The sequence below is a fragment of the Ambystoma mexicanum genome, chromosome 5p (genome assembly GCF_040938575.1).
Source record: "Ambystoma mexicanum isolate Mex_15411 chromosome 5p, UKY_AmexF1_1, whole genome shotgun sequence".
Taxonomy (NCBI): Eukaryota; Metazoa; Chordata; class Amphibia; order Caudata; family Ambystomatidae; genus Ambystoma; species Ambystoma mexicanum.
The window spans coordinates 803,807,314-803,831,929 of record NC_090930.1 but is presented as its reverse complement, the minus strand read 5'-3'; the positions used below and the strand labels follow the sequence as shown (position 1 = coordinate 803,831,929).

The following is a 24,616-nucleotide window of genomic DNA, read 5'->3' as shown; positions in this document are numbered from 1 at the left end:
TCTGGAGCCAAAGACAGTACTACGTTAGCCAGCATGCCTCCCCACCTGTGCTACCAATTCGGGAGGCCCCTGTGCACCGTTGACATCAATTACACCACACGCCAGCTGTGAATCCCGGTCTTATGATTTCCCTTTCAGAGGCTTTGTGGGTCTGAGTTGAAAAGGGCAAGGGCAGTTCCCCCTTCATCATCCCTCCAGGTCTTGCCGCCTTTCTCCTCTGTTTGAACTGCCAGTCCGGTGTAGCCGTTTTATTGTGCGTTCGGCATTGCTCGTAGTGTGCGCTCATGCTCCGACCTTTATCCCTGTGGGGAAAGCAAAGGGCCGTGCATGACACTGCCTGACCCTAGATGACAGATCTCTGGGAACTAGCGGGTGACACACCTTCAGGTTTCTCACAGTGCACTTCTTGTCTGTGCACTTGCACAACCTAAATGATACTAGGCCTAGTAAGATTGTTGGTCTTGTGCTTCCGTGTTCCCCTTCCCTTGCCTGGTTGCGCCTTGAAATACTTGTCTATAGGTGCAGTATAAATATCATATCAATCAATCAATCAATTTCACTTGTGAATAGGCTGTCTGGTACCACCTCCATCACTTACCATCTGCCACTTGGAACAAAGCATTTATAATAGGAAAGCAAAACTTTAAGCAGCAGAATAGAAACGCAAAACGTGCGACATGGGCCCAACATTGGCTATAGTTAGATATTTTGAGTTATGGCTATAGTTAGATATTTTGAGTTACAAAATTGCTTCTGCACCACAACCTGCATATACTAAAGACAGCTCAGGTGGTTTGATGCCCGGCGTCCAGTCCAGATTGTCTTTTCTCTTTGCATTATGATACCTATAGTTATGCATTTATAATAGCATGCGTATCAAATATGCCATATAATGCAAGGTTGTGGAACACCTCCTCTGCGAGGTGCTGGTACCTATAACTCTGCTTTTATAACTGTATACGCATAAAGTATGTAGCATAATTCAAAGGCCATGGATCACCCTCATCTGCCGTGTAACTGGGTCCCTCCAATCTGAGCTCCTCCTCTACCCTTGAATAATTAAACAATCAGCTGATAAACAAGCAGGGTAACTTATCAACAAGCGGTCCAAACTTTTTTCCTTGATGCTATCCGCAAGGCCAACAAGCAATTTTGAAAGGTGACATGTTGCACTCCACTAAACACCCCGATACATAATAAACATGTGTGGGACTCAGTTCATCAGAAAGGCAAGGACAGACCTGAAAATCCATGGTGAAGCAGAAATCCCCTATTATATCCAATGTCAGGCCTCTTCTCCGTTTTAATAGAACAAGCCAACTGCAGCCCAGATATAGAAGGTTAGGAAAGGCTGGCATATATAAATTAACCGAAGAGCCCAGCCTCAGCCCAAGAGGGATGTAGCCTACCACACCACATTGGCTCCTAGAAAACTGCACTTCCAGTCAATCCACTCCAGGCCATTGATCCAAGAGGAGACACAGTACAAAGACCACCCTTGTCCAGCTTTCCTTCACGAGGCCCGAATTGGCCAAGACAACACAAAAAAATGTGTATCGTTCTCAAACTCCAGCAACAGCAGTGATTCAGGCTCTGTGAATAATGTTCCAAACAACAGAGGAGGCAACTCTTCACGAGGCCAGTTTTTTCAAGGACGGGGCAGAAGAGGCAAAATGCGACAACTGGGAAACCATGGGATGCGCATCCGCCAGTGGCAACCACCCCCCCAAACTTGGTGATCCCAATGTTGGTGATTCCAATTTAAGTCAGCACATTTTGACTCCAATTGAAACCAGCCTTTTAAGTAAAGGCTTGTCGTTTGTGCCAACCAACAGCGCCGATTTGTTCCAAACTGAAATTGAGATGCGTAACTTCTTTCGCATTGTAAGACTAAAATATTTTTTTCATGACAAAGATCCTACAGTCCATAAGACATCCAGTGCCACAGGCCTTAAGCCACCATCCTCCTTTATACCACCAACATCGATGATTTCACCTGAAATTTTAAGTTTTGAGAATAAAATACTTTGAGAGATGAAAACACTTATTAAAAAAAAAATAGATGTATCAACAACTTATCGAAGGAAGAAAAATCAGCTCTTATCAATTTCGAAAATAACGATCTGTTCGTTATTAAACCTGCAGATAAAAGGTGGGGGTGTAGTCTTATGGGACACCCAACAATACAAAAATGAAGTCCAGAAGCAATTGGAAAATCCCCCTTTTTTTTCTTTTTTTTTTTTTTTTTTTTACAGACAGCTCCAGGGAAATCCAACCAACACTATACGGGATGAAATTAGCAGCCTTTTGTCTCATGCATTACATGAAGGCTGGATAGATGAGGATGAAAAAGCCTTCCTTACAACAAGCCATCCCACTATTCCAGCTCTATACTGTCTGCCAAAAATACATTAAGACGCCAGCAAACCACCGGGGCGTCCCATTGTAGCTGTAATTGGTTCGCTCCTCGAACCATTGTCGATCTGCACAGACTCATTTCTAAGACTTTTTGTATTGAAAATGAGGTTGCACATTCAGGACACTACTAGCATGACCAAAATCATCAACAATCTTGTCACTGACCCAAATGACATCTTAGTCACAATGGATGTAGAATCGCTATACACCAGCATTCCCCAATTGCAATGCATTCAAGTCATCCAGTCCTACCTGGAAACCAGAGAAGACCTATCAGTTCCCTCAGAGTTTATATGTGAATACATCAGAATAGCATTGGATAACAATTTTTTTATGGTGGAAGACACTTTTTAAAAACAGTTATACGGAACTAGCATGGGTGCTACCTTTGCTCTCGATCTAGCAAAATTTATTCATGGACAACTTAGAATTAAAATCTGTATACCATGAAAATAACCCCTTTAAATCAAAAATCAAAGCTTGGCACTGTTATATAGACCACGTGTTTCTTTTATGGCATGGCAGTGAAACAACTCTGGCAGAATTCCTTGTGTGGTTAAACCTCCAAGACCCATGCATAAAGTTCACGATGAATCTAGACCATCACAAAATAGCCTTTTTAGATGTGGAGATTCACAAAACACCCTCAGGCACATTAAGCACTACTCTATATAAGAAACCTACGGACAAACACCCTGCTGTCATTCAAAAGGTTCCATCCGCAATCATTGCGTGAAAACCTTCCATTCGGCCAATTTTTGTGCATTAGGCGTAACTGTTCAACAAAGGAAGATTTTGATGTTCACAGCAATAACATGTCACAAAGATTAAAAGAACGGGGATACCCACCACACATCAGACGTGCATTGAAAAGGGCACGAAACACCAATAGAGACCAATGTTTGGAAAAACGATGCAGAATACAAGAGGACAAAATCACATATGTTTCTACTTTTCCCCCCCCATTAATAATGACCTCCGCCGCTGTATTTTGAAAAATTGGCCCCTGATTCAAACTGAAAATTTCACTTTGAGTAAACCACATTTTGCGTTCAAGCGCATGCCAAATCTACGTGACAAACTGGTACACACTTAGAAAGCGTCAAAAACATCTGCTTCGCAACAGACAACACTTGGCACTTGCCACCAGTGAGTGGCCATTTCAAATGCGGAAACTGTTCAGTGTGTCGTTTGACAAAGAATGTGAAAACTGTCAGCTTAAAAGGCTTAACTTGGCATCTGAACAGTTTACCAATTGTAACACACCATGGGCAATTTATGCCATCATTTGTCCGTGTGGGCTAATTTAAAGTTGGCAATACTAAGAGACCCATTAAGCAGAGAACCTAGTGCCCGATAAACCACTAGTAGCCCATTTTGCCAAAGCAAAACACACTGCCGAAGACATTGAATGGTTTATTATTCAAACAGTGACAGCTCATCCTCGAGGAGGAGACCGAGATCGCAAGTTGAGGCAGCTTGAACAAAAATGGATTTATAAGATAAATACTGTACAGGCTGGCCTCAACATTGGAATCAAATGGAGTCTGTTTTTGCCTAAGTAAACTATCAACGATTTGGCATGCCATTATAATCCAGCCTCCGGTCACACATCATAGATACAAATCTGGCCATGACATGCCTAGCCTTTAAAATATGCACACTCGATACTGGTGTGTAGGTTCTCAATTCCACAATGATTTTCCCTGTTATACTTGAGTTATATCATTGCTAACAGGTGATCCAACTCTTTTATTCGAGTAAACATGCATTTGATTTGCACCAGCATTTTTTAGCCATCTAGGCCTAACCATCCTTGTAGCCATCCATGCTAATGCACTTGCTAATAAATCACAGAGGGTAATCAGGTTCCTTTTTCACGTGTTTTGAATGAGCTATCCATATTGGATGCGTCTGTTCACTTCAATATGGCAGACACACTTACCTAAATTGACACTGCAACAATGTCCGTTCACTTTCTCTGGTCGCGCCCGCCATTTTTGATTCCAAGATGGCTGACGCATTTAAACATACCCGGTGTACAGCGTGGATCTAGTTTTCCCCACACGCAAGTGTGATTACACCCGACAGCCACAGGACAAAATCCCCACGAGCGTCGGAGTTTGGAAGTTATCAACATTTCACAAAGGTAATCACATGAAATACTGCGCTCGTAATACATTTAGAGACAGGCTTATCTAAAAATTACAGATTGCTAAATCTCAATATTTACATTGATAGATTGGGCGAGCAGCAAGCAGCATCCATCGGACAAGGCACGTGTCAATATACCGGCGGCTTGCTGAAACTAATGAAAGCACATTCTGCTTTCCCTCAAAGGTACCCATTGATTTAAAAACAACATGCACTAGCTCTTTTAAACAATTGTTACATCAAGTCCAAAATAGAAGATGTGTTCATTTATGTAACATACATCTTGGCCAGAAACCAAGATGTTTTCCTCAATTGTTTGGGCTTTTTAACAAAGAAAGCAGATAGAAATACATGTTTTGATAGTCTCCGTAGGACAAACAGAGATTTTCCCTGCCAAGATGTAACAGACCAATGATTACAACATTATACATAATGAACAAACAGAGATTTTCCTCTGTTACAATGCATTAAGCTAAAAGGAATTGAAAATACAAACCTTTAAAGTTTATTTAAAACTTTTGTTCTAGTTTCAATAATTGTGAAGATCGGCAGCCTGGATAATTGAATTTCGGGCACATTTATACCTCATCTGAGGCCACACACGTCAACCAAGTAACTGAAAGGTTAGTGTAAATTGTTGCATGTGCACACCAATAGAGACACCTCACTCTATTCTTTTACTATGTTACCAATACGGCTTTCTCGTTTTTGGTTTTTAGATCGCCATATGTGAAGGGCGTCAACCATTGAACTACCTTTGACATCTAATCTCGGGCATTTCCATACAAAGTCCTGAAGACGGGTCTAGCACACATCTTATAGCAATTTCAAACTGGCTACAGAGATGTTTTTTCTGTTCAACAAACATTGCTAAGACCCAGAAACACACTTCTTGGTGTCGACACAGTCAAGGACAAGTTTATTGTAACTTGAGGTTTCATGAAACAACAAGATGTTTGCCTCACATCCTTACTAACCCCACAAAACTACCATTACATGATGATTGTGTTAAGTTCAAAGAAATTGTTTTTGGTTGAAAACATTGACTTTCACTATATGTTTTTTATGTAATGTTCTGCACAAACAAAATGCATTTTTGTCTTCTCCTTTTAACATTACTCTTATTGAGTGTTTTGTATTCATAAATTAAAAGATGTATATCTCTATTGGTTCTGTCGCTATTAATTAATTGACATGATAGGTAGCACTCTCTGCAACTAAACACACCTAGTACGTGTGTAGGCGGGTAGCTGTTTCTGTGGCAGTTTTTCTATATATACAGCTTTCCTTCATACAGAACATGGCATTTTGGAGACCTGGGAGCGAATATAAGGGAATACACTCTCTTGTCCACGTTTTCGGTGCAAAAATACAGTGACCCATACTGATGCCCAGGCATCATGAAAGGCTTCAATGCCCGACCACTACTAAGCAAATATAGCAAAGGAAGTGTCTAATTGTGGCTGTGATTTCATTTGAAGATTTCAATGCCTTGTACCCTCACTAAAATTGCAGCAGTCTGAATGCCTCTGAATTGAAAAAGTGCTCCATCATGTATGGCTATTTGAGCCGGCCTGTAATAGGAAATAATCACCTAATAGCAGATCATTCTGATGTGTATATGAAATATTGTGATATATTTATGTATCAATGTATTTACGTGTGTTTGGTTTCCTTTTGGTATGTACCAGGCAGCAGTTGTCCCTGAATGCGTTTACTGGTTGTTTATCCTTTCATGAGGATTTATTTAAAATCATTTGTTATTGAACTTTGTGAGTTTCCAAGATGTCGTACTCCACTGTTTACATTTTGCCACATTCACAATTTGCCAAGGTAGGTTTGCCACTTTCAATCTCCCCACTGCTGTATGCGAAAAACTGAGCAAAGTAACTGTAGGCACTGCAAATTGAGTGAACATTAGCTCTACAATCATGTCATTCTGTGCACACAACCTTAGTATGCTTGACTTGCAGTAAAGACACCCCTTGCTTCGCACATACACTTGTATTCTTGGAACAGGCCATGAGTGGAAATGACCCCAGGTAGCAGCTGCACTAATAGTTGCCTGACACCCTGACTCGTGTTCGCATTTAGCGCGTGATTTAACGACCTGTCATGAAGAAATGTAACACCAAATGTATAAAGGTTGTTTGTTTCCAGAATAACCTCAGAGTTACAGACTGCTCTCTGTTTAACCGCATTCTGAATGAATAAACCTCTTACTGCCAAACAGCGCTGTGCTGGTATCTCATTCTCTTGGTGTGCGTGTCCACAAGCGGGGATTATGACTGGATTATTTCCCACAAAATGGTACCCCTAGATGGGGCCTCGTCTCAGATAGGATCCAGTTGGACAGTGTGCCACGGTCAGAGAACAAGCAGTGAATGGCGAAAGGACATGGGTTACCCTGCAAGAGGTGGACAGAGGTTTCCTGCAGCCACAGATTTCACCCGCCAGTCGATTTCCTCGACACACTGATTCTCCTTGACCTAGGTCCCCGCTTGTTGGACAGATGGAAGCCGGCACAGACAACGGAATTGGGCAAGACCGTCCTGGGTGCAGTATGTGTATGATGTGATGAGCATGCTATGATGCATTATGGCTGAATCATGAAATTAGCGTGTAATGTTGTATTTTCTAAGGGAGCATTGTGTTAAATGAGCCATAGAGAAATACACCTGGTGTACGCAAATTGAAACCATGGGTAGTTCATGCAATAAAATTATGTGTTGTGGGCTGAAATGCTGCAAAGCTCGTTCCAGTGCTCTGAAGCTGCATGTTCCGACTCCCCCAGAAGGTACGCCAGCGTGGGTATTGATGAAAGGGCTCGGGTGGTGTTCTTGCGAGAATGGCATAAATACATTGCCACCAACTCTGAGTTACAGTTTCCTGTGCATGGATCCTTTGACTTGGAGAAAATACGTTGCCTAAGAGAAGCATTAGCTGCTAAAGGCGATCAGGCAATTAGACCCTTTCTATAGGAAACCTATAGACAATGGGAAGATTATACTAGACAAAAATCTATGAGAAGCAGAGATTAAAAAACAAACCGAAATCCGAAAAAAAGAAAAGCACACGCATATGATCATGAAGAGATGAAAAAGGATTGAGAAGAGGAGACTGAAGATATAATGACAAATAAGGGTGTGTTTGTACCCAAGGCTTGCCCCTCAGCCCCAACACCTGAATCAAGAGTGACCTTAGAGGATGTGACTGACCTGCTGTAAGAATGTCTAATGGTTAGAAGGCCTCCCCCCCCGCTCCCCCAATCGGGTACCTGGTGATAAGGCGCTCTCCTTGCCACCTCATGCCCACAGGGTTACAACCCACAACATGGAAACCGCAGAAAGGGTAGTGTTAGCATGGATCAAAAACAGGGTAGAATAGAACAATCCAAAGTATACGTGCCCCAGCAACGAGATACGCTTATATTAGCATTAGTACTTAAACTAACTAGGGGAATGTGGCTGTTACATAAAAAAGGTGAATGAGGAGGATGAAGTGTACCCCCTCCCGAGTGATTATAAGGACAGAGTGAGCAATCCAGGAGTGTAAGCTTGATTGAGACTCCTGTCATAAAGTTGTGTCTAAATTCCTATTTTGGATCATAAATGCCCCAACAAAGTCTATAGTAACTCAAGAGTTTCCTATGAGAGAAGTACCTGGGTTTGATACTCATAACCCCACACACCAGGTCCACGTAGTCTGGAACAGAATGGAGTTACTGTCATTTACTAAAGATTACCCAGATACCAGGCAAAATCCTGAGCAGTGATATACCCAGGCTGACCGTGTCTAAAAGACAGGTCCACTAATGCTTGGTGATATAGAAGAACTTTTCTCATGTATACTGCCAGCAGACATATGGCGCCAATGCAGAATGCAAGACAGTTTAAATCCTGTCAAAGTGGGATGAGCTGACCTTGGCAGCAAGCAAAAAGGGGTAAGACTGGGGAATTGTCCAAAGAAATAATACCCTTCCAGCACTGCTAATAACACGTATCCAGCAAGTGGTTACCCGCAAGCAAATTAATGGGATAAATCGACTGCTTGCAGAAAGAAAGAAGGGGAGTCAGTTGAAAAATATTTTGCACAAAAAGGGGCAGCTTTTACCTCGTTTAGTAAAATGGACATGGCTATGCCAGAGGGACAGAAGGCTTTTTGTTCACATTTTGTAGAGGGATTGTTGACTCCCCTAAAGAATGATATCCAAACTTATGAGTCTACATGGCCGACGCAAGCTGCTGCCCAGATTGGGACTACGGCTAGGTATTATGCCAATTCCCATGACAAAGATAAAGGGGAGAAGGAAAAGAAAATGAAGGAATTAAAAACCAGAGCACTTAATGGAACAGCATAAGTATTTTCACCAGAGGCAATGCCAGCAATATTCAGCTAGGAATCATTATGAAGATAACTATAGCACAAAAGTCTGCACAGCATAGGGCCGCCAATGCCCAATATCTTATTCTGTACAGTTCAGTATAGGTCCTATATCGTGCATGGCTCAGCTTGGTGTCACTGATAAATGTGCTTTAAAATCTGTTGGGAATGGGTTTTCTGAAACATTTGCATGCAACTCACCTCAGATCCCTTGCCATGGAATGCTGCTCTGCAAAAGAGATTTGATGTTTTAAAAATGTGCTTTATGTAATTCACCCGCTTTTAGGCCGGCCTAATATGTTTGTGCATGAAAAGCAAGGCTGTACATTATCTGTACTAACTCAATAACAAAGAAAACAAAACGGTCTGCATATTTTTCTTCCACATTGGACTCAGTGGGGATTTTATTGGATAAAACTAAAACGCAGCATCTGACAAATGCCAGGTTGACTAGATATGAGCCGACATTATTGGCTTCAAATATTGTTATACAATGTTGAAAACCATTGTTGAGGCTTGTAGGTTATCATTTAGCACAAGTATATTGTGCAGATGATGCAGTCAGATTATCATATTTAACAATACCCTTGAAACAGAGCAAACTATTAAGGTTAAGGTCACTGAGCAAGAGTTTCGGTAATGGAAACAGACCGAGGGAAAATGGAAATTACACATTTATTTACCTTTAAAGTTGTCCTACGTTTATGGCCCGTCTCATATAGTTGCAGAAAGAATGTGTAAAATGCTCACTACAGTGTGGGGCAACACTAAACTAAAGACCAGCCACGATTGTCTTTCATAAACTGGTTAGTGTGTGTGTGTCCTATAACATTTGGAAGAGTCAGGTAGCCCCAAAAAAAGACATTTTCCGGCCAGCTATGTTTCTTTTGAGGCATTACAGCTAGAGTTTATTAAAGTTGCCTCCCCGTCAAGAAAAATGATGTGTTCGTGATAAGAATGACCGTTTAGAAAATGGGTAGAAGTATTTCCCCTGGGAAGACAGTACTGCATCAAGATTTACCCTGATGTGGACCGCCTTATACTGTTTGGAGCAACAGTAATGTATCCTTTGTTAATGCTGCAAGAGATTTTGTGCATTCAGGTGTTCGATTGCCTCCTTACAAAGTAGTTATGGGCCGTCTAGCAAATGAATGGGGTGTGCCAAATTTCAAAATATCAACTACTGTAAGAGTTAGCTAGACACCAGTCTATCTCTGCAAACAGGTTGTTGATTGGAATATTTGTCTAAACTCCATTGGGGAGGCCAGGACACGGCTTCCAGGTGGATGACTGGGTATTTGTTGAGCATTAGGACTGCCCCCCCAGGTGAAAAAGGGCATCGCAGGCATTGGTCACCACTCAGACGGCAGCAAAGATATTGTGGCTGCTAGTTTTGGGTCCACGCTTTACGCATAAAAGCGAGCATCATCCTGATTTGATTACCCACACCATTGTCTGACGGGTTTTGGCACTAAAAGCACCCTTTCTGCTGAGACATTGGACATTTGCATCCGCAAAGACATTCCTGGAGCAACAGAGTGGTCAATATAATTTGAAATGCAAGAAACTGCGACTCAAAAGCAACTGGACTGCAAACTGCAAAAATAATCCCTTTCCGTAAGGAACAGCTACTAGGTGGGCAAGCCCACTATCTCCAATGAATTACCTAAATGGGTGAGGTAATAAAAGAAACTCCAAGGGGCAAATGGGCTCCATGAACATGTCCTGATGGAAATGTAGCAGATTAATTCACTTACTGAAATGGGAACAATTAAGAGAACAAAAGTAAAAGGACTGATTGTCAGCAATATGTATTAAAATTGTAGGCTTTTTAACATAGGTTCCCTTAACAGATCCAAACATGTTCTTTTTAAGATGCCCTTAGCCTGCAAAAACAGATTGTCCTTTTTAGGATTCAGCTGTTGACAACTGCTCTCAAAGCAGACACAGTGTGTTAGATTAGCCTAGGAGTAGCTGCATGAAGTAAGGTAACACCATGGCAGGGGTTCAATTTTAATTTTGAGTCAATGGCCTGTTGTAATACTATACGAGTTGTAGATGTAAAAAGATGTGCCTCTTGTCAATTGGGGAGAGAAAGAAAGACTCGGATGGTCGTTTGTAAACCACGCTGGGCACGCTGCAGGAGAATAAACGTGTCTCTCTGAGTTGTAAACCAACATTCTGTTCTGGCGTTTCATTCTGCCTCAAAGTTATTTTCTGAGCACAGACGAGAATACTAGAGTATTCTCTCACAGAGAGTCACTCCAACAGTCCTATATTACCATACAGAAGCGAAGTGAAGGAAAACCAGATCATAATTGATCTCCGCGCCATTAAGAAGATCATAGTTACTCAGTTCCCTGTGGTCGCCAACATGATCTCCCTTTTTACTATGATCCGCCCACGGCAGAATACTTTACTGTCATTGATCTTAAAATGCCTTTTAAGCATTCCAATTCACTAAAACAGTCTGTACCTTTTTGCTTTTAATGTTGAAGGGCGATTGTATACTTTCTGTAGAGCACCACAACGAAACACTGAAGTCTGAGCATATATAGCCAAGCTTTAAAGCCACAATTGGATATGCTCACTCCAACCACTCATACGGTGCTTTTGCAATATGTTGACAATCTTTAAATAGCAGCTGTCACACAAGAGCAATATGCAGATTGCACAGTGCAACTATTGCAGTTGCTAGGACCCCTTGGGCATAAAGTATCTCCCAATAAGCTGAAGTTTTGTAAGACACAGTTCACTTATTTCAGACATCTATTGTCAAAGAGGCAGAGAGGCTTGCATCCACAGCGCTTAGAAACTATTATGAAAATAGCTGTCCCAACCATGCAGCAAGAAGAAGTCAGAGGGGTAACATCATTCTGTAGGCAGTGGATCTCCAATTTTTCCCTCCTGGCTAAACCATTGCTAGAATTTACCTCACGATTGCCCTTACCAGAGCATGTGAACTCAGTGCAGAAATTATGGTAAACATTTACACAGACAACCAGTATGCTTTTGGTGTAGCACATCAATTTGGTCGCCTATGGGCCGAAAGAGGGTTCCCAACTTCACAGGGCACAAAAATAGGACACTACCAAAGATATTGGCCATCATTAAATGTAGTGCACTCAAAACAATTGTAGATGATACAGGAAAAGGCAATGCTTTTGCTGATCAGACTGCCAAACCAATTGCTCAGTCTTCTGCATCGCTTATGTACGACTGCCACGCATGGAAAGAAGACACTGACAATTGACAACACTATAGATACAGTAAAACTGCCTACGAATTAGAAGAATGGAAACAGACTGGGAAATATGTAGATGGTTGTTGACTATACATGCAATATGAGGGATAATTACCAAATACCTTTAATGTTGTCCTATGCTCATGGCCAGTCTCATGTAGGTGCAGTTGGAATGTACAGGTTGCTCACTACAGTGTAGAGTAACATCAAGCTAAGACCAGCCACGGTTGCTTTTTGTAAAAAGCGTTCCGTATATGCACCCTATAATATTGGGAGGAGTGACAGAGCTCCAAAAGGACATTTTCGCCCACCTGACTTTCCCTTTGAAGCGTTACAAATAGATTTCATTGAATTGCTTCCCTGTTGAGAGAAAACATTTTATAGCGATAGTATGCATGTCTAGCAAATGGGTAGAAGCATTCCCCTTAAAAAACAATACTGTATCAAGTACTGCTAAAATACTTGTAAAGGAGTATTTACCCCGATTTGGACAGCCTCATACTGCCTGCAGCGACAATCAAGTCCATTTTGTTAATACCACAATGGAATTTGTCTGTAAAGCATTAGGAACATGGCACAAATTCCATACAATTTATCATCCTCAAGCAGTAGGATTGGTGGAGAGGACTAACTCTACATTAAAAAATAAATTATCCAAAATATGTGGTGGCAGTTCTCTGGGTTGGTTGCATGCACTCCCACTAGAAGTATTTTCTATAAGGACCGTTATGCACTCAGGTGTTGGATTGTCTCCTTAAGTAGTAGTCATGGGCCACCCAGCCAATGTAGGGGGCGTGCCAGATCCAAAGATGTGTAAAAATGTGCCATATCCACTGTTAATCGACTACTGTGAAGAGTTAACTAAAAACCGGTCTATTCTCTACAAACAGGTTGCTGAGGGGCCAGGCAGGTGACTGGGTCATTACAAAGAACTTCAAGCAAGCATCAGGACTATAGCCCAGGTGGAAAGGGCCGGTGCAGGCATTGCTCGCCACTCAGACGGCTGTAAAATGTCATGGCCGCAAACATTGAGTCCACGCTTCACATATAAAGCCAGCACCATCTTCTCCGTTCCGCACCATTGCCTTCTGTGTCTGGTGCTGAAAGAACCCCTTCTGTGGAGACATTTGAAACATGCATTGTTACTGCTAGCCCCAAAGACATTGCTGGAACAGTAGAGGGGCCAAGGGACAATCTGCGACCAAGGAAACTTATATGGAATCCCTTTTCGCGAGGGACAACTGCAGGTGGTCAAGACTGCAGACTTTAATGGACTACTTATGGATGCAGTAGCAGAAAGAGACACTCCAAGGAGCAATTAAGTTCTGTGAAACCTGTTCTGATGGAATTTCTTTTTGCTGTTTTGTTTTGCTCCATATACAAGCAGTGCCAAACCATTAGTGTATGGCATCTCTGCGGCATCTAACAAGTCGGACAAACTTTTCAAAATCTGCAAGGAGCTCGCCAATCCTGCTGCAGTTTCTACCTCTCCTGTTACCTCCAAGGCCATCTGCACGGCCTTGGCCTCTCATTTCACTACTAAAACTCAGGACATCCTGTCCACCCCATCTTCCTCTACCACTCCTGGCTCGTCTGAGGATGTCTCTCCTCCTTCTTTCTCCTGTTCACCCCTGACAATGTTTTTAGACAAGTCTGATCTATGAAAGTCTCATCAAAACAGGTTCTCCCCTGCTCTTCAAGGACCACATCGACACCCTTGGCCGATTTCTGCAATCACGCCTTTGCCATTGGAACTTTCCCCTCCCTCTTAAGCACTCTGTTGTGCACCCCCTTCTAAAGAAGCCTTCGGCCGATCCTTCCTCTCCTGCTAACTATCTCCCGATCTCCATCACTCCTTTCCTGGGCAAACTCTTGGAAAAGCTGGCCATCGCCCAGCTTCATCTACATACTGAATCTGTGTGTTGCCTCCATGACCACCAATCTGGCCTCAGAGCTGCCAGAAGCAGGGAAACTGCTCTCCTGAACACCTGTGAAGACTTGCTCTCCAATCTTGACTCGAATCTCCCTTCTGTCCTCATTCTCCTTGATCGATCATCTGCTTTTGACACAGTCAACCATGCCATCCTGCTCAATCGTCTCTGGGACAACCTGGGTAACTTCCTTTCTCAGGACCGACCCCCTCAGGTCCAACTGGGGACTTTGCTCTCTTCCATCTCTCTACTTGTGGTGTTCCCCGGGGGGGTCTAACCTCTCTCCCGGGTTCTTCAACCACTACCTGGCACCTCTTGCCCACTGCATCGCTACTTTCTGCTCCAATTTTCAATGTTATTCGGATGACACTCAACCTACTCCTACCAGACTGTCTGGCCACAATTCGGGAATGGTATGCCGCCAATTTATATATTCTTATTTATATATTCTTATTTATTTTCTCACTCTCTCTCACTCACTCACTCACTCTTCCTTTTCTCACTTTCCCCCAGAAGCTCACTGTCTCCAGAGCTCTGGTCTACTCTAGGCTGGACTATTGCAACAGCCTGTTTCTAATTCTTCCCGACTCTACTCTTTGACCTTAACACCTTATCCAGAACAGGACTGCAAGAATTGTCCTTGGCCTCAAACCCAGGGATCGTATCTCTCCAGCTCTGAAATCTCTTCATTGGCTCATCCACTTCCAACTCTCTGATGGTCAGATGCTTCTCCGAGCAGAGGGTTGGGGCAGATCTATCTCCTCAGCTGGGGCCTCCCTCTGGAACAGCTTCCCTGCCTCTCTCAAACTTGAGCAGAACCACCTCCGGTTCCGGAACCAACTCAAGGCCTTCCGTCTTGCTTCCTCCTCCTCTCTTCCTCTCCCCTGCTGAGGCACTCTACTGCTTTGCGCACTGATCACCTGGTCACCCTCTGAACTCGGACCCAGGCTCCTGCATGTCCAGATGCCTTTGCACTGCCTCCGGGCTCCCCAACACTTAAGGGTCTGTATCTGCAACCATAAAGTCCCTTCTCCCTGCACTTATGAGCCACCCGCTCGCTGTACTGTGAGTTAGCTGCACTTACCCCGTCCCTGCACTTACCCCATCCCCTGCCCCCTGGCACTTCTTCCCTTCCCTCTTCCCCACATTTGGGCAATCTGAATGACACATGGCCTAGTAAGATCGTTATTTTGTCCTCCCTGGTTTCCCCTCCTTGTCTTGTCGCACCTAGACACACTTGTGTACAGGTGCGTTATAAATGCCATATATCATATCATATTTCACCACAGAGAGGGTCCATGCATCTCTATGGTCCGGTCAGAGAAAATAAAACAGGAAAAGGTATTGTTCCAAGGGGTTCGTATATGCAGTACTGTTAGGATTGATTGTGTGTTAAGTGGGTGGTTATTACGGGAATATTATGCAGCGCCATCCTTGTTTCGTACAGTAATCAGCATTTCAATGACACCTTATCTCCGATACATCAGTATTCAACGGAAAAGGATTATAGAGAAGAATACCTTTGTTTCATTGTTACATAACAGACATGAAATCATCAATCGAAGCAACGGTTTTATCCGTTTTACTCAGCCTATGTTGGTGAAGGTCTCCAGTTGCAGCAGCTCCCTTCACCATACTCCACCTGATCTTATGTGCTACATATAGCAGTGGCTAGGGGAGGAACCCCTCCTTTCTTTAGCATATATGCTAAAATAGGTGGCACCAAGCGCAACTCGCCAGGGATCACGTATCAGTATTTTTATGGAAATTTTGTTTAAAAAAATAAATAAATAATTTTTTTTTAAAAAAAAAGGAGGGTTGTAAGGGCGTCACTATGCCTAATGGAATCTTGCTGCTAATGGACCTGTTCCCTAGAGAGTGGCAGGAATGGTCCTTCTTTATGAACGTGTCATTATACAGAAATCAAGCCCCTAAACTACATTCCCATGCACCAACTCTCCATATAAAGAACAGTTCTATAGCTATAATCCAGACAATTACATGCTCTGTGGGTCAAAACGTTTTATATGGTTATCTCAACAAAAATCTACAAAAAACATTGACTAATTAGCGAGCATGTGCTAATGTTTCACCCATAAGTGCTTTGTCCAGCCAGTATTCTTAGCAGTCATCATTATCACTACCCAACACAAGTCTTAACAATGTTGCTTTGCTCCTGTATGTACACTGTCAACCTAGATATACAGTCATAATCATAACCATTTATACATTATGTTGTTCAGTTATACCCAACATCTCACCTTTAGTGTGGCATGCTATTAAAAACCTCCAGAGTATTGCGGACTAAGCACATGTCCCTACTGGCACATTGGATATAGGTGGTTCCCTGTGGTCTATGTTCACTTCTTTTGGTTGGAAGTTGCTATCCATTCTCATGGTAGTATTAGCAATAGTATTTCTTAGATGTTTATGTATCAACTGCCTTCCTGCAATGTGTCAGACAATAACTGTGTGCCTCAAACCGTGAGACACTTCTGTCGCAATCACAAATGCTTTCATGATGCAGGAAAATGCCATTAAGGACATTATGGCCATGGATGTAACAAACCAACCTATATTAATATTACATCAGGATAATAGAACTTAAGCTCAAAAGGTCAATTGTGAAAAATTGTGAGCAAAATAACTGTAGGCACTCTGCAAATTGAGTGAACATTAGTTCTACAATCATGTAATTCTGTGCACACTGCCATAGTATGCTTGCCTTGCAGTAAAAACACCCCTTGCTTCTCTCTCTCACACATATATATATATATATATTCTTGGAACAGGCCCCGAGTGGAAATAACCCAGGTAGCAACTGCACTAATAGTAGCCTGAGACCCTGACTCTATGTTCATATTTAGCTTGTGATTTAACGACCGTTCATGAAGAAAATGTAACATCAAATGTATCAAGTTTGTTTCCAGAATAACCTCAGAGTTACAGACTAAGCCCTGCTGTCATTTGACTCTCTGTTTCAACACATTCTGAATGAATAAACCTTTCACTGCCAAACAGCGATGTGCCGGTATCTCATTCTCTTGGTGTGTGTCCACAAGTAGGCATTATGACTGTATCTTGCTGACTCTTGTGCGCTGCATCCCACGGAATGCAGTTAAGGCCCACAGAGTGGGTCGTTCCAACTGTTCAGATAGCCGCACACATTTCACATGCACACTATTTGAATGTAACCTACATCACCCTCGGCCCGAGCACCACTACCCATAGATTGGAGCTGAGCCCCACACAAAATTTGGTCCAGCTGTTCACATACCTGTACTCTCTTCTTGACAATTTGACGCAGCACCCGCACCACAATTAATAATATGGGCTGCTGTTAGGAACCTAGCCATTCCCTACCTTCGATCAGGCTATGAACGCACAAGCGCATTTTACCACTTCTCTCACAACCTCTGAACTCAGACTACGGCCTTCCAAGGGCATTCATCCGCAGAGCACTTCGAGGCCATAAAAATAGCAGTAGGCACTATACAAATGCCAAACAACAGGACATAGGGACTTCCTTTGCTATTTGTACATTGTCTTGGTTTCTCTAACAAGACAATTTGCCTTCATGTGAATTGCACCCCTGGCCTAAAGACTTACTTATATCATAATTAAAACTAGGGTGTCAGGGACATGCCACAGCTGCTCCCCTTAAGGGGAAATCTTCTTTAAAGACAACAGGCCATGGCAAAACAACCCTCACCATAGAAAAGGGGTGACTGTTGAATGCTACATTTTCTGCTTAAAATCACATGGCAAAAGGCCTCATAAAATAAACACACAAAACTGTGCAGTAACATCCATACGAGGTAAAAGAGCTGTACAGATAAACTCCTATCAAATATTCAGGCTCTTTGTAGTTGGACCAAACAACACATGCATGAAGCAGTTCTATAATATACACTTTTCTGGACAGCTGCAGCCTTAGAACCTACCCACACCTATCCACAGCCCTACAGATAAGAGTGCATCAACCACTTGTACTTTTGTAAAAATAGGCAAATACTCACAATAGATAAAAAGAGGGAGAAAGACTCTCAGCAAAAGTAGGAAACAGACGTATGGGGGAGTCCATCGCCCTATTTTCATCCACACAGCTCCATGAATATGTTTAGCCCAGTAATACAGGTAGTGCCATTACAGGAATAAACCATTATTAATCAAAGTTTATCTTTTAAGATGCATGCATAACTAAGTACTACAAAACATTGTTTTATACAGACAAAACAAATTTCACTCATGTATTAAATGCTCCCATTGGGAATGGGATTTACTTTGTTTTACTCCCTAAACAATCATTTTATTGCAGTAACAATAATGTAATACATCCAGGCCCCTGTAGAGTTACACTTCTAAATCACATGCAAAAATCGCCAATTGTTTTTCACTCCTTCTTATAGCTGTCCTGTACGTTAACATTAGGAAACCTTCACTGAAGTTGTAATCTCTGCCGGAGCCTCACTGGTCAGAACATGTGAATGTATTACACAGGTCTGCACATCTCCCGTTTCACGAGTGCCACACACAAGTGACACGTTTTACACATTGATTCTAATATTTCGAAATCATTGTCAATTAGGGCCCGACTGTAACTTTAAGCATTTCATTAGAGGCCAATAGAATCCATGTAAGGCAGATTAGCTTTTTTGGTCATTGCAGTCCTTCTCTCTTATTGACCGGTCTCACTAAATAATTCCCCATGGCCTTCCATATCTGCTACCAAATTCTATTAACCCCGGTCTTGCTAGGCTTTTCCTCTTCGTGCATTGAAATGATGGTTATTTTTTTATATAGGTTCAGATTTATCAAGTAATAATGAGTCGATTTCGTAATCCTCAAATAGCAGCATCGTTTCTGCTCAACTATGATTCTTCAGCCCTATGTTTGGGAGGTTCCGGGACTAGTTTAGGAGAGGAGTATGATTGTATGTAGTGGCACTGAAACATTGCTATTATGTTATGTTGATTTATACCGCACACCGCTGCCACCCAGGGGCAGTCCCCAGGCACTCAATGTATAACTAGAGCCTTATTTTTACCATTCACTCTTATGGAAGATTGCACTGTTACATTAATTGTGTTCAATTAATAGAGGAAAGATTTAAATACTGAAGATACAAACAGTCTTACTTTTAACATGTATGTTCCAGTATGTCATTCCAAATTCACTGACACTTTGGGAATCGTCATTAGTTTTCATATATACTCCATTTGGTTCCCAAGGAGAGTATAACGCTATATTTTTTCTGCAAGGAGCATGTTGCAAGAAACACACTTTAAGGTGGTTCAAATGCACAACTCTGTCACCAATAAGCCCCTTACCCATGGAGTCAAAACCCATACGTGCATCTCATTACGTCCCGCCAACATTTCAATAGTGGTTGCCCCCCAGTGCCACACAGAAATCAATAAATGAAGTGTACACAGTTACAGGAAAAGCTCTTTATTTTTCCTCTAAAACAGACTTAACGAAATCTCACAAAACATTTGCCATCTATACGTTTTATTTCTAGTAGCAAATCCAATTAATCTTTCCTAAGAGTTAAGTATCCATCGTGATATGGGTGACAACATTCAGTTTGTAGTGATTCAAGGATGGCCATGATAACTAGGGCATATGAATAAATGTGGGCAATGCCCCAGTTTACAAGCAGCATGTAGATAACTTCTAGAGTCTTGGGCCCGTTGCATCAACACGTTTATCTCAGATGTTAATATATCAAGCCCAGAAATCCGCAGCTGGCATATTGCTTTGTACAATTACACAGCTCCACCATGAAGACATAAATTAAAGCATCCTTAGTGACGACTGAAAACTCACTTTTATGTTTAAAACGTATCCCACTAAATTCAAAACACCAACGCTGCCAGGGGTGCCAACAACCCCCCCACCCCTTCGACCACCCCCTGGAAACTCTAATTTCATTAAAGTCCCTATTATTAGAATGGGACTTTTTCTTGTATTACCCATTTAAAGTGGTCAAAAAGTTTCTAATCTATGGGCTAAATCCTACCCAGTAAACAGACTCATACAAGGGTAATGGGGGAGGGGCGGTGAGATAGACAAAAGGCGACAACTAGGAGAGCATAAAGAGTAGTCTTTAGAAGCTGGGATACATTTAGGGCGTGTAATTAGAAATTATTTATTGGACATTTGTATGGCACCTATACACAGGCGTTTCCTGGTTTTAAAAGCTTGGAATTCAAAACTGTGGCGACAGAAGGAGTTAGTGTCTTCGCTCGCTAACCCTTTGGTAAAATAGGCACGTGGGCCACATTTCTGTGCCTACCCTGTCATAGTAAATTCACAATTAAATGTGCACAGATCATGTCCTGCTTCTCTAGGAATATCATTTTCTAGTACAATAGTAAACAGGATAGGTTCATAGATGTCATAGTATGTAGGAGGCTCAAGTGTCAAAGGCAGGACATGTGGTTCGGTATGTGCCAGGCCCGGTGGTGGCACTTAAAAGTTCTGTGTGGTACGCATCCTCGTTCCTAAAAACGATAAAAGGGGTGCTTTTTGAAGTGCAAAACACGAAGGGTTGGTCCCCGTGAAATCCTGATAAGGGGCTCTTGTTTTTTTTTTGCTATTTCTTTGACGTCTTATCTTTATTACTGGGCTGGGGCAGACACAAGTGTGAAATGGAGAATGCGAATGGACCCTTTTCATGACATGTCACAGCTAACTGGGAAGGGGCCATTAGCATTCCAAGGCCCCAATTCTGTGTATACTCCACAGAAAATGCCTGCACAACATAAGCCTGATTTTTTTTTCTACCTTGTCTGCGATGTCCCCAAGTTCATATGAAAACAGTGAGGTAATAATGCATAAACACTTGCACATATTATTCAAAAGATGCTTGTGTCAAACAATTCTGTGAGTGAAGACAAGTAGGGCAATACACATAGATGTCTGGTTGTCCTACGCAGGTTAGAAAATGTCAAGCATCGGGGTGTTGCAATTGGTTTACGGACTTGTTGATTTCGGGAATAAGGAGTATTTTAAAAGAATGTTGAAAAGGGGCGATAAAAAATAATTTAAAAAAAACACAAAACAAAAATCGGAGACGAGCATGTGTCCAACTTTAGATTGAGAGGGCCACCGCTGGGGTGCCAGGCCATGTAGGAGGGACTGCAGGTGGTCACAGCTCGGCAGCGTCCGAGTCAGGGTCGAAGTCTGGGTCTGCCATATAGGCAGGTGGGGGGCAGCAGGTCATATACCCAGGTCTGTGAGTTGGCCGTTAGCAGCAAGTGTGGGATATTCTCTACATTGGTTGGTCTGTGACCAAGTACCAGCGCATGAGTTCGTATTTAGCAAAGGTGGGTGTCTGGGTTTGGTCAGTATCAAAGTTTGGGCCTGGGGCAGAGGCAGGGTAAGGATGTACTTGCCCCCTACATCTCACTCACTGGAAGCGAGTTCTTTGGAATGCATTTCCGCTAAAGTACATCCTCATTGCCTTTAAAGTAAACTCACAAACGATCATACTCGTTTTGTGTGTTGAAATATGATATCGGGTCCATAATCCCACAAAACTAATTCTCGGGGAAGATGGTCTCGGACCGCTCTAACTCTTGTGTGAAAATGCGCGTATGGTTCTCACCTGGCAGCCTTTCTTGTGATGGAATCCCACTACCACGATATGTAACACGGCAGGTCCGCCCTTTACCGTGGAGAGCTGCTCCACTCGGCTGCTGTCTCCCCGGCTCTCCATGGCAGGTGATGCTGGAGCTGCCGAGGATCCCCCTTTCCCTGGGTTCCTCTGCAATATCTTCCTCTACGGTCTCTTGTACCCTGTGGCGGGTGACTAAGGATACCGATGAAGCGGGAGGATGAACAGGATATCTCAGTGTTCAGAGAGCTGTCAAATCCAGACCAGCAAAAAGAGCGACACTGAGTAGCGCTGGTTGCGCAAGCGCACTTCCGCGCTCACAAGTGGTGACACACAACGAATTGAAGCTCGAGCCACGCCCCCATTGCTCTCCATTCAGGACCATCTGACGTATTCTGCGTCATTTTGCGTCAGAGCGGCCGCCCAGATCTACATGGGCCACCCTTTACTAAAGGTGGCTACCATCTTTGTCCTCCCGTAGGTGGTGCCTCTGGGGTTTGTCAATTACAGGAAATCTCCTGCTTACCTGAACCCTTGAGAGAGTTGCTCGTTGCCTGCCTGTCTCGCGGCTCTTGCATCCTCTAATGGCGAACTGTCAAAAATACATGCGCTTTTAATGCTTACAGTTATTATTCGCAACAACACAAGATCAGAAAATTGACGTGGGCCGTGTTTAACTACAAAATAGAACATTGACGTCCTCTTAACTCTGCTTCATTTTCATTGGTTTTCTATTTTTTTTACTCAGAAAATCAGTTAAACTACTTTCTTGCGTGTCAATTACTAATTAAGAAATCTGGCTAGTGTTTTCTTCTGAAGAAACGACACAAGGGAAGCGAAAAATAACGCGATGCCTTTAGGATACACAATATTGTCCAAGTCGCAGTGTTGGCCAGAGGCACCTTCTTTCAACTTAATCTAGCTATTTGCTTGGACGGTCTAGAGAGGGTGCTTATCTATCATCCCAGCAAAGGTGTGCTTTTTTATGTCTAAAAGGACTCAAACCCTTTAATTCTCCTACTCTCCCTGGTCGCACTCATAAACCGCTACGCCGCACGTGAAATGCCCCCAAGTGTGGTGTCAGTGCCATTGTTGGAGTGGGGAGGTCCAGGCTGCACATTAAGTTACTGCTTACGTTTTGTTCGTTTAATTTTGCTTGAACTTTATTGTGACTATTGGAAACACTATATTTGCACAACATGCCTGTGGTGTCGTCCCCTTTAAGGATGTGTGTCACTCCCAATAAAAGGAGCCTCAGCTGGCAATGGCACTTCTGTCGCCGTATCTCTCCCAGGCCACTGTCCAGCTGTGCGATCACAGCTCAGTTGCAAGCCCGGGACCCCCCTGCAACTGGTGTCCGCCATGTGACCACAGCAACTGAAGAAGCTGCTGGGGGCTCACAACAATGGCGTCAAGGGTTTCTTTGGCGCTGCTGCATGGAAGTCCTGTGCCTGAAGCGCTTCTCAGGGTGGCGCAGATCGGCGCTTATCAGGCACTCATCTGGCTGTGGGGGGCCCCCTGCTGACAGGCAGGGGCTCCGGCCCACTACGGTTAGTGCTTCCTTGAATGTGTGCCTGGGCCGCGAGCAGTGAAGTGTGGTGTAGCTGAAGCGCTCCATGTACGGAGCTTTCAAAAGTTTTGGTTTTGCTCCCTGAACGAAGCATCAAACAGTGCCTGCTGCTTCAGGTGAAAGTGTGCTCTGTGAATAGAGCCTGGGGGGAAACAATGAATGATGGAGTTCTCTCTGTCATCAGAGTTTTAAAAAAAAAATAGGAAAGGAATAGAAGTTGACAAGGTGGCCGTGATGTGTGCTCAAGACAGGAGCTGTCAAAAACAAAAAAGGGAAAAACTGGCAGCACTGCTGCCTGCACTCTGTCGTGCCGACTCTCTCCCTGGAGAGTCCTGGGCCGAGCAGGCAGTGAATAATAAAAAGTTCAGACAAAAAAAGAAAAGGATAAGGAAGGAGTAGCTCGGGCCGGGAAGGCAGTGAGCTGGATGTACTCTGGGAGCAGAGCTTGTAAAAAGACAGCATTTGCCACGCCCCATGTTTGGAGTAAAAGAAAAGCCTCTCCGAGCGACCCCGGGCTAAGAGGGTGGTGATAGGTGTATGCTTCGAGATCAGAGCTGTTTAAAAAAAAAGGGTGAAGACAACACGCTCCGGAGCTGATGAGGATAAATAAAGACAGTAAGAGATTTATATGTGCTCTATGAGCAGAGCTCAATATTTAACAAAGGAAGGTTCCCCTTCACTGTGCCCTGTGCTGGGAGCAAGGGTAACAACTTTTTTAACGGATTAATATGGACCCATTTCTCTTCTGTTAGCTCTCCTTTGGGGATGTGGATTCTGTAGGCGGCACGTGAAATTATATCTACAATTTCAAAAGGACCACGGCAGCTCAGTAAACATTTCTGCTCCTTGGTCTGGTTCCTTTGGAAATTGTACAAGTAGACCCTGTCTCCTACATGGTATTCCTTTTTGGTTGTTTTTAAGTCATATTGAGTCTTCATCCCCTCTGCAGATTTTTCCAGATTCCACTGAGCGTATGCAAAAGCATGTTGATGGTGTTTTCTTAGATTCTCAACATCCTCATGTGTTGTGGAGGCGTTTATCAGTGTCTGCTCTTGTGTTCTATAGAGCAGATGCTGAGGTAGCACCATCCTTCGTCCAGTCATTAGCTCAAATGGAGATATCTTGGTCGCAGAAGAATGTGTCGATCTGATGGCCATCAGGACAAGTGGTAATCAGATGTCCCAACTTGGCTCAGAATCTGCCACAAACTTTTTTAGAATGCTCACAATTGTTTTGTTGAACCTCTCAACTCCCCACTAGGACAGGTGGTATGCAATGCGAAGTTTCCTTTTTAC

At 43.1% G+C, this 24,616-nt stretch overlaps 1 protein-coding gene across 1 annotated transcript in view; it reads right to left on the bottom strand.

Moving 5' to 3' along the window:
• Positions 1-22,074, bottom strand: part of AVL9 (AVL9 cell migration associated) — a 933,501-nt gene extending 911,427 nt beyond the window's left edge. The window contains exon 1 of the mRNA XM_069613227.1: positions 21,743-22,074. Coding sequence (XP_069469328.1) covers positions 21,743-21,853 — 111 coding nt within the window. The 5' untranslated portion in view covers positions 21,854-22,074. The remainder of the gene's footprint in view (positions 1-21,742) is intronic.
• Between the last annotated feature and the right edge of the window lie 2,542 nt (positions 22,075-24,616).